The sequence below is a fragment of the Colobus angolensis genome, unplaced genomic scaffold (genome assembly GCF_000951035.1).
Source record: "Colobus angolensis palliatus isolate OR3802 unplaced genomic scaffold, Cang.pa_1.0 Scaffold10, whole genome shotgun sequence".
Lineage (NCBI taxonomy): Eukaryota > Metazoa > Chordata > Mammalia > Primates > Cercopithecidae > Colobus > Colobus angolensis.
Genome location: NW_012110919.1, coordinates 16162815 through 16172797, shown reverse-complemented (window position 1 = coordinate 16172797; position 9983 = coordinate 16162815). Strand labels below are relative to the sequence as shown.

The 9983-nt window shown below is 38.4% G+C and overlaps 1 protein-coding gene across 1 annotated transcript in view; it reads left to right on the top strand.

Annotated features, from left to right (window-relative positions):
* Positions 1-9983, top strand: part of SLC41A2 (solute carrier family 41 (magnesium transporter), member 2) — a 156479-nt gene that overhangs the window by 38819 nt on the left and 107677 nt on the right. The window contains exon 4 of the mRNA XM_011935311.1: positions 6989-7096. Coding sequence (XP_011790701.1) covers positions 6989-7096 — 108 coding nt within the window. The remainder of the gene's footprint in view (positions 1-6988; positions 7097-9983) is intronic.

Sequence of the window (9983 nt, the reverse complement as noted above, 5' to 3'; positions counted from 1 at the left end):
CGCCACCATGCCCAGCTAATTTTTTTTCTTTTTCTTTTTGGTAGAGATGGGGTTTCACTGTATTAGCCAGGATGGCCAATATCTTGGTTATGATATTGTACTGTAGTTTTGCAAGATACCATTGGGGAAAAACGGGATAAGGGTTACATGGGATCTCTCTGTTTTTATAATTGCATGTGAGTCTAAAATTACTTCAAAATAAAAAGTTTAATTAAAAAAAAGTAATATGTGTACCTGGTTAAGCATATTTAAGCAGTATGAAAGCATAAGTGATGGAGAAAAAAGTCTCTCCTCTGCGGTATGCACGCTTACCCTGGGCCTTTCCATAGAAATGACAGGTTTTATTTTATTTTTTTTGTGTCTCCTTCAACAGATAGGAAATGCATGTATTTGCATTAATATATGTATTTTCCAAAAAACAAAAACCAAATAACACTCTATAATATAGCTCTTCACTTTGATCTTCTTAATTTGTCTTAGAGCTCTTTCAATGTAGGTACACACAGATTTACCAAATTCTTCTCAGACAGATAATGCACTTATATAAAGATGTATCATAATTAATCTGCCAAGTTACCTTATGAAGGGGATTTTAATTGCCTCAAATCTTTGACTGTTATGAACAGTGATGAAGAAGAGTTATTATATGGGTGTGTTTTTGAACTCATATGCAAGTTTGTTTATAGGTCAAATTCCTAGAAGTAGAATTCTGAGTCAAAATTATGGTCATTTTACGTTTGATAGGTATTATCAGATTCCACCAAAGAAGTTAAACCTTTACATTTTCACAAGCAGTGCAAAAGAGTGCCTATTTCCTTATACTCTTAGCAAAAGTGTATTTTCCAACATTTTGATCTTTACCAACTCATCAATGAAAATTTTTCACCTTTTCATTTGTATTTCTATGATTATGATTGAAGTTGGTCATTTTGTCATATGTTTAAAAGTAAATAGGTGTATTTTTAAACTAAGTTTAAATGACAATAAAACTTTTTTCCATATATAAGGATTTGGGGTATGTATTTTTTTTTAACTGCATAATCTTCTTTTACCAATTAAAAATGTTCTCTGTCATTTTAAAGTTAGGAGTCTATAGAAGTGTTCTTCTACTTATTATTTTTAATTTTCATTTTTGTTTATTCTTGTGGATTTAAACAGATTTTTAGGTGTTAAGTCTAGTATTTATGTAAGTAACTGACATTATGTTTGACTTGTAGATGTATACCTCAGTTTCTGCATTGATGCACGTGCAAAGTTAGGTATGACAAGAAGTCATACTTTAGGGCAAGTTCATAGCCCCAGAGCACATACTGGATCATGGTGAAATTTGTAAGTAAGTGAACATTATTTTTGCCACTAGCTGCCTCAGCATTCCCTCTCTGGACATTTTCTGCATTATGTCCTCTTGACAGGAAAATTAACTGATAATGCATCCTGGTCTTACAGCTAATAAACACTCAATTAATTAATATATGCAGGCACAGTCATGAGCAGAATCTTCTGAGGTAGTACAAGTATATCCATATTTTGGATGCAGAAAGTAAAGCATAATTTTGCGCAAATCACACAGTACGTTGTACAGTCAGAATTTCAGTGAAGGTGATCTCACTCTAGAGCCCTTGCTGTTGACCCCTGTGCATACTACTTCTTGCTCTTCTCATAGTTCCCAGTTGTGTGTCAAGACACCCCAGGGTTACTGTGGGATATTTTAAGTTTTTGAGGGAAACACAATGTCTCCTGGATGCACTACAGACTACTAGCTCAAGGTGGCTTAACATTTCAACATTAGATCACACTCCATTTCTTTGGATAATATGTCTTTGCAAAACTGTGTTTTCAGTAGCACTGTGATAAAAAGCAAGAGTTACACAAAAATCAATATAAAACAGGAAATGAGGGCGACAGTTTCCAATTCCAACATTTGAGAAGTTGTACAGTGCCCAACATGTACGTATATCCCATTGGTAAATAATTGTGGTTGTAAAAAATGACATAAAATACTATTTTTTTCTTTCAGTTTACCTGTATAAGTTCCTCAAATGGTTACTAAAGTGTTAGGAAATAAATATTTATTAAGTTGTTCGGAGCTAACTACTTAATACATAGGATTGTTAGGTATTCTTTTTGTCCTAAGGATGCTATGAAAATATTTCTCAGATACTAAGCATGCCATGAACTGAGAAAGTTTGGGAACTTCTGCAAGCACATCAGGTGGTGGCAACTTTTTGTGAGTGTGTGTGACAGAGTCTCACCCTGTCACCCAGACTGGAGTGCAATGGCACAATCTCAGTTCACTGCAACTTCTGCCTCCCAGGTTCAGGTGATCCTCCTGCCTCAGCCTCCCGAGGAGCTGGGATTACAGGCACGCGCCACCATGCCAGCTGATTTTTGTAGAGATGGGGTTTCACCACATTGGCCAGGCTGGTCTTGAGTTCCTGACCTCAAGTGATCCATCTGCCTTGGCCTTCCAGAGTATCAGGATTACAGGCGTGAGCCACTTCCTGACCTGGTGTTAACTTTTGAATGATGAGGTACATAAATTTGGAAAGGAGAGCTTTATATCTCATACAGGGTTGCAGCCTGCAAGGTGGCCATTCTGACAGGCTGGGAAGCATAGCCTCTAGTCAGAAGCCAGAAACAGACACTTCAAAGGAGGAGAAAAAGGAAATGGAATTTATGCTGAGTGGGGTGGCCAAATGTACATATTCAATATTCTATCAGAGGAGTCATGAATATTTGTAAAAAGAGAAACGTGTGCATGTGCAGTGGAACTTCGTACCTCTTCATGAGTTGCATGTAGACTGGCCAGAACCACTCTGATTGGTGGTCTCTTATCAGGAAGGAGTGCTGGTCAGTTGTTTTGTTGAAACTACAAAAGAGGGTGGAAGCAGTCAAGATCAGCAGTGGAGTCTTTTGAAAAGGCTGATTTTTGTTTAGCCCTTAGGGAAGAAAGCGTTTTGGCCGTTAACAAGGGGTATAATGGGATGTGGTTGTTGATCTCCCGTGCTGTCCTGGCCCATAACTCAGTTTTTTTTTTTGAGACAGAGTCTCGCTCTGTCACCCAGGCTGGAGTGCAGTGGCCGGATCTCAGCTCACTGCAAGCTCTGCCTCCCAGGTTCACGCCATTCTCCTGCCTCAGCCTCCCGAGTAGCTGGGACTACAGGCGCCCGCCACCTCGCCCAGCTAGTTTTTTGTATTTTTTAGTAGAGACAGGGTTTCACCATGTTAGCCAGGATGGTCTCGATCTCCTGACCTCGTGATCCACCCGTCTCGGCCTCCCAAAGTGCTGGGATTACAGGCTTGAGCCACCGCACCCGGCCAGATAACTCAGTTTTCAAGGTTACTCTGGGGTCCTCTTGGCTGGGAGAGGATTCTTTCAGTTGCTTTGGGGGGATTTGGATTTTTATTTCTCACTAGTATGGAGAAAATAATGGAAATTTTTTTGGCACAATATGGGAAATCAATAATTCATAACTCTTACTGTTGTCACACCAATGCTAAGGTGTTAAGTATTTCATAGTAATTCTCACATATGTATTTCATTCGAATTGAATATGGAAAGAACAACCAAAGGGAGTAACCTATAGGCGTGCATTCTAGCAGGTCTAAATCATGATGGCTTGTGATGCTTTCATGGTGCAACAACCAACACAGAAGACTTCTGTGACCAAATGTATGGGGGTTTAACCCTACACACTAGCAAGCAGTCAGTTATGCAGCAGACACTGGTTGATGCAGAATTAGTGTTCTCCAATTCAATTCTGACATTATCTATCCGGAGGCAGCGTCAGATCCCACAGGTTGAGGGCTCAGTCCAAAAGACTGTCCACCTCTTGAGATACCAGATGCAAGTCCTGGCCTCCAGAATTTCTGACCAACTGGCTTCAAGCTGGGGTTCCCATGATCTCCTCTTTGGGTTTGATTGGTCTGCTGAAGCAGCTCACAGAACTCAGGCAAACACTGATGTTTACCTGTTTATCATTAAGGATATTACAAAGAATACAGATGAAGAAATATGTGGGACAAGATATGGGGGCAGAGGCACGGAGCTTTCATGCCCTCCTGTGTGCTCCATCATCCAGGAACTTCCAAATGTTCAGCTGTGTGGAAGCTTTCCAAACCAAGTCCTTTTGGATTTTTATGAAGCTTCGTTATGTAGGCATGACTGATTAAACCACTGGTCATCAGCGGTCAACTTAACCTTCAGTCCCTCCATCCTCCCCAAAGGTGTTTGTGTGGGTGAGGTTAGTTTGAAAGTCCCAGTCCTCTAATCATGTCTTGGTCTTTCTGGTGACCAGCCCCCATCACGAAGCTACCTGGGGCTGCCAGCTGTCGTCAATCAGCATACACAAAGACATCACTTTGGAGATTCTAACGACTTTAGATATATGCCAGGAAACAGGACTGAAGACCAAATACATGCTTCACGGTATCATAGCAGGTGTCATAAAATGATGACCTAGGTAAAAGGTATTCTGAATTATATCTGGGATCTGATGAAAATCATACCTATCTCTCAGGTTTGTTGTGAAGATTAAGTGAGTGAGTCTAAAGAAAAGTGCCTGGAACATAACAATCAGTGAATGTTAGATATTATTCATATTTATTATTATTATTATTATCTGTTATTCATCATCATCATTGCTACCAACGTCTTTAAAAGATACATATTTCACTTGCACATCAGAATCATCAGCCCATTGTAAACATGGACAAAATTGTTTGATGGTTAGTTTTTAAGACTAATAATCTAGGGTGCCATTGAACCCCCACCCTCAGTGCTTTTTTAGGCCCATCCTTAATTGGCTTGAACCCAATTAGAGGGATTTCTCTTGTGAACTCTTTGAACCAGGATTTTACAGAAGACTGATCTGATAAATATTTTCTGAGGTCTCTTTAGGCCCCCCAGTTGTACATCTATTTGGAACAGCCTAGGGAAAGTTTGGAAACAAATTGAAATTTTCCTTCATTTATCTGATAGATAATAAGTTTTACTTTTCTCATCTGTCCTGGTATTCATGATGTGTATTTTTGATACTTTTTGACATAAAGTTAATATGCCTAGCTCATAAAATCTCTTACTGGGACAATCACCTTTTAATAGCACCTGTAAAATGTCACTTTGTGTTATTAAGATATTTGTATCTTTAATATCTTTATATGTCTCTTTAATATCTGTTAGTTTAATATGTGTTATGTTTATTATCATATGTAAACCAAAAGCATCCAAGACAGGTCTCAATTTAGAAGTTTATTGTGCCAGGGTTACAGATCATGACCTGTGATACAGCCTCAGGAGGTACAGAGAACATGTGCCCAATATGGTTGGGTTGTATCTTGATTTTAGACATTTTTAGGGGGACAGAAGTTACAGGCAGACATCAATCAATACATGTAAGTTATACATTCGTTTGGTTCAGGAGTGTGGGACCTGGAATCAATATAAGGGAATATGAGGGTTGTGCAACAAGTAGATGTAGAGTGGGTGGTAGCAACATATCAGCTGACTCCCAACTCTAACTGCACCTATTAAAGTGATTCAGAGTTTCAGAGCTCAGGAGAATGGGGTTAAGCTAGGTGCTCGCTGATTACATGAACTGTGTAATTCAAAATGTAGTGGGGGCTTCCAGGTCATAGGTATATTTACAGATTTTCTGATTGGCAATTAGTTTAAAGAACTAAATTATTTGAAGACGTAGAATCAGTAAAAAGGAATATGTGGGTTAAGATAAGGGGCCGTGGAGACCAAGGTTCTTACTATGCAGATGAAGCCTCCAGGTAGCAGGCTTCAGAGAGAATAGATGGTAAATGTTTCTTATCAAACTTAAAAAGTTGCCAGATTCTTAATCTCTCCTGGATTAGGAAAAGACCTGAAAAGGGAAAAGGTTTTGCTACAGAATGTAGATTTTCTCCACAAGAGACAGCTTTGCAGGGCCATTAAAAAAATATGTCAAATAAATATATTTTGGGGTGAAATACCTTGGTTTCATTCAGGGTCTGCTGTCATGTGATGCTATACTAGAGACAGTTTGGAATTTGGTATCTCATTGCTACAAAGAGTCTATTTGGTCAGTCTTAAGATCTCTGTTTTAGTGTTAATGTTGGTCAGTTGTGCCTGCGTTTTAAAGGGAGGAGGATATAATGAAGCATGTCTGACCCACCCCCTTCCCATCATGGCCTAAGCTAGTTTTTCAGGTTTGCTTTGGAATACCCTTGGTTGAGAAGGGGGTCTATTCCACTGGTTGGGGAGATTAGAAGTTTATTTTTCATTTATACATGATATTTCTCCAAAGGCTAGAGAGGACGGATATTATTTTCATTTAACGGATGAAGAAATTGAGATCAGAAAGATACATGAGTCATCCAGGATCATGAAGCCAAGTTATGACAGATCCATGGCTAGAAGCACAAACCTTATTTCCAGTTTAGAGCTGTTTTTATGAACCTCTCTGCCTCACACCTTAAAATGGGGATCAAAACATGGGATTACTTAGAACTCCTGGGGTTCTCTAGGTCCCATCTTTTGATCTTGGGGAAATAATTTAATCTCTCTGAGTCTTTATTCCTTCATTTGTGAAATTAGATAGTAATAGCACTGTAATTTTCCAGTGGGTTTGTTCTAATTAGTATTGGAAGCAAGATTCAAATCAATTGTCTGGTTCCAGAGTCTGTGCTCTTAACCACTAGCCAGTCTAACGATTGTCATCATAAAAGGATAAAGGAATATAAGGCTTATGTAACAAGTAGATGTAGAGTGGATTGTAGCAACATATCAGCTGACTCCCAGCTCTAACTGCATCTTCTAAAGTGACTTGGAGCTTCAGAGCTCAGGAGAATGGGGTTAAGCTAGGTGCTCACTGATTACATGAACTGTGTAGTTATTCAAAATGTAGATGCCAAGTTGGGAAAAGACAGATTTTTAGAAATGTCTTTGTTCTAAAGTATTTTTTAAAGAGTGCCAGAAAATTTTATTTTATTTTTCTTACAGCACTGGGAGGTGTTCAGAAAAGTTACAGAAGTTTTCATTTTAGTCCCGGCACTTCTTGGTCTCAAAGGGAACTTGGAAATGACATTGGCATCCAGATTATCCACTGCAGTAAGTTTTTTCCTACCTCAAATTATGTGTGTTACCTATACTGTTTCTCTCTGTTAAGGGAAACTTGTATCAGGAAAATATTTCTTTCTCTGATATGCTTCTGCACTTCAGGGCTGTGCTAAGTAATTATGCCTGATATCATATTCTGAAAGATTGTCTCATCTGATAATTATAGGCCCTCTTTTATCCCAGGAAGTAGTTACTTGCCTCCTTTGGTGCCAGAGCATTCTGGTATTTATCATCAATGTTTAAGGCATGGGGTAAATCAGATATTGAGATTGTTCGTGGTTCGATGGTTGACTGATTGGTATTTAAACTTTCTGTAATTGTAGAAGTGATACATGCTTATTATAAAAACTAAAGAAAAGTGAAAAATATAAAAAAGAAAATCTAATTATCCACTTAGATGTAACCTCTACTAGTATTTTGATACAGATTCTTCTATACCTGCATATCTTTTTTTTTTTTTTTTTGGAGACGGAGTCTAGCTCTGTCGCCCAGGCTGGAGTGCAGTGGCACGATCTCGGCTCACTGCAAGCTCCGCCTCCCGGGTTTACGCCATTCTCCTGCCTCAGCCTCCCGAGTAGCTGGGACTACAGGCGCCCACCATCTCGCCCGGCTAGTTTTTTGTATTTTTTTTTAGTAGAGACGGGGTTTCACCGTGTAGCTCAGGATGGTCTCGATCTCCTGACCTCGTGATCCACCCGTCTCGACCTCCCAAAGTGCTGGGATTACAGGCTTGAGCCACCGCGTCCGGCCTATACCTGCATATCTATACTTAGATATAGTAGGTATATCATAATGCAAATACATACTGTGTATTCTAAAAAAGAACTAAAATTCTATATATTCTCTTTTATAATGTGATCTCCATTCAGAAATACATCATGATCATCTTTCCATATCAGTAAATGTAGATCCGTGTCATTATTGACTATGTACTTTTCTGTTGTATATCTCTATTACAGTTTACTTCATCATCCATTACTGGATGTTTAAGCTCCTTCTAACAGTCTTCTGTTATAAGCAAAGTTGTGAAGAATATTCATTCTTGTACAAATATTTTTCCATTTTTTTTTTTAGGGCCAATTCTAGGATTGTAATTACTATTCAGAAAAAAGAAATCTGTACTTTTAAGTTTTTAGCTACATATTGCAAAATTGTCATTCAAAAAGCATAAACAATTAAAAAAATACTGCCAGTAGCAGAGTTCTGAGTTATTTTTAGAAGCTCAAAAGGACATTGTTATCTTATTATAACGTTATTTTGGAGTTTGCCATCATGGAACCAAGTTATGGTTAAAACCACGTAGCCAGTAAGGTTCACTTCAAAGAGCTATGTGCCTATGAAATGCTAGCCAAAACTTAACTAAGTCACCAGATAATATTACTAATTGAAATTCCTTTAGTATATAAAGTTTTTTTCCTTTAAAGAGGATAGAGCAAGATAGAGTTGATCCATCTACCAATTAGGAAAAAATTTAAGTATCTAAAGGCAACCAAGAAGTGGGAGCTGAAAACAGTGCTGTTGATGGGAGGACTCTCCACTCTCTGTCCCACTTCTCCTCTCCCCCTTTTTCCACCCAGGCAACTGTCAGTTTCCTAAAGTTTCTTGAGTAAAGCAGATGCTTGGAAAGAAATGCATCAAATAATGTTTTATTAATGTTACTAGTTTGCTTCATTGTTTCTTTTTTTTGGAGACGGGTCTTGTTGTTGCCCAGGCTGGAATACAGTGGCGTGATCTCAGTTCACTGCAGCCTCTGCCTCCTGGGTTCAAGAATTCTCCTGCCTCAGCCTTCTAAGTAGCTGGAATTACAGGCATGCACCACCATGCCCAGTTAATTTTTGTATTTTTAGTAGAGATGGGGTTTCACCATGTTGGCCGGGCTGGTCTCGAACTCCTGACCTCATGTGATCCACCTGCCTCGGCCTCCCAAAGTGCTGGGAATACAGGTGTGAGCCACTGTGCCTGGCCTGGTTTGCTTAATTAAGGGAAAATGGCTCATGTACCCTATGGAACTTTGTAAGTTCCTTCCTTATATAGTATATGAAAGGTCATATAGCTATATCTGCAGAGGACAATAATGAAATATCTGGTATTAGTGAGCTCTTATTATACGCCAGGTTCTTTGCTAACTGCTTTCCAGGGATATCTTATACCAACTCTATGGAATAAACACTATTATCTTGCTTTACAGAGGAGGAATTGAGGCTTAGAACAGTTGAGTAACTTTCCTGAGGACACAGCTCTACATATAGTGGAATAAGTCATATTCCAGAATAAGTCACATTCCATTCCTTTTACCTGCACAGAGTAACTCTGTCAGAGTTTATAAAATCAATAAATAACAGCAGTAACAAAAACCTAATAACTTCCCCATGTACCTTGTAAGAATGATCTGCTAAGGTCTTGGTCTTAGCACCAATACATAATCTTTTTGGTACTTAATATTTAAAATGTTTAAATGTTGTTCCAAACATTATTATTTACAGATATAATACCTTTCCATGTAGTTAGTTGGTAAACTATAGATGATGTCTGGGAGTATCAGTCAGCCACTTAGGTAGAGCCAAACTCATAGAGTAGAATTACTTTGGTAAATTCACTTTAGTTTATAGTATGTAGTCATTGTAATTATTGAATATTAAAAGGACTGAAAACTAATAGGAGCTCTTTGGGCTAGAGAAGAAAAGTATACAATGAGCCTCGAATATCTTGTGGTGCCGGAAAGTAAAGAAGTGCTAAAAATGAAAAAAAAAAAAAAAAAAAATAGGGACATGACAAAAGGATAACAAGTGACATACTGGCCAGGCCAAATCTTGGAAAATTGGAGCCATACAATAGATAATGACAGTTACAGGTTATATATAACCCATGGAATAAAATA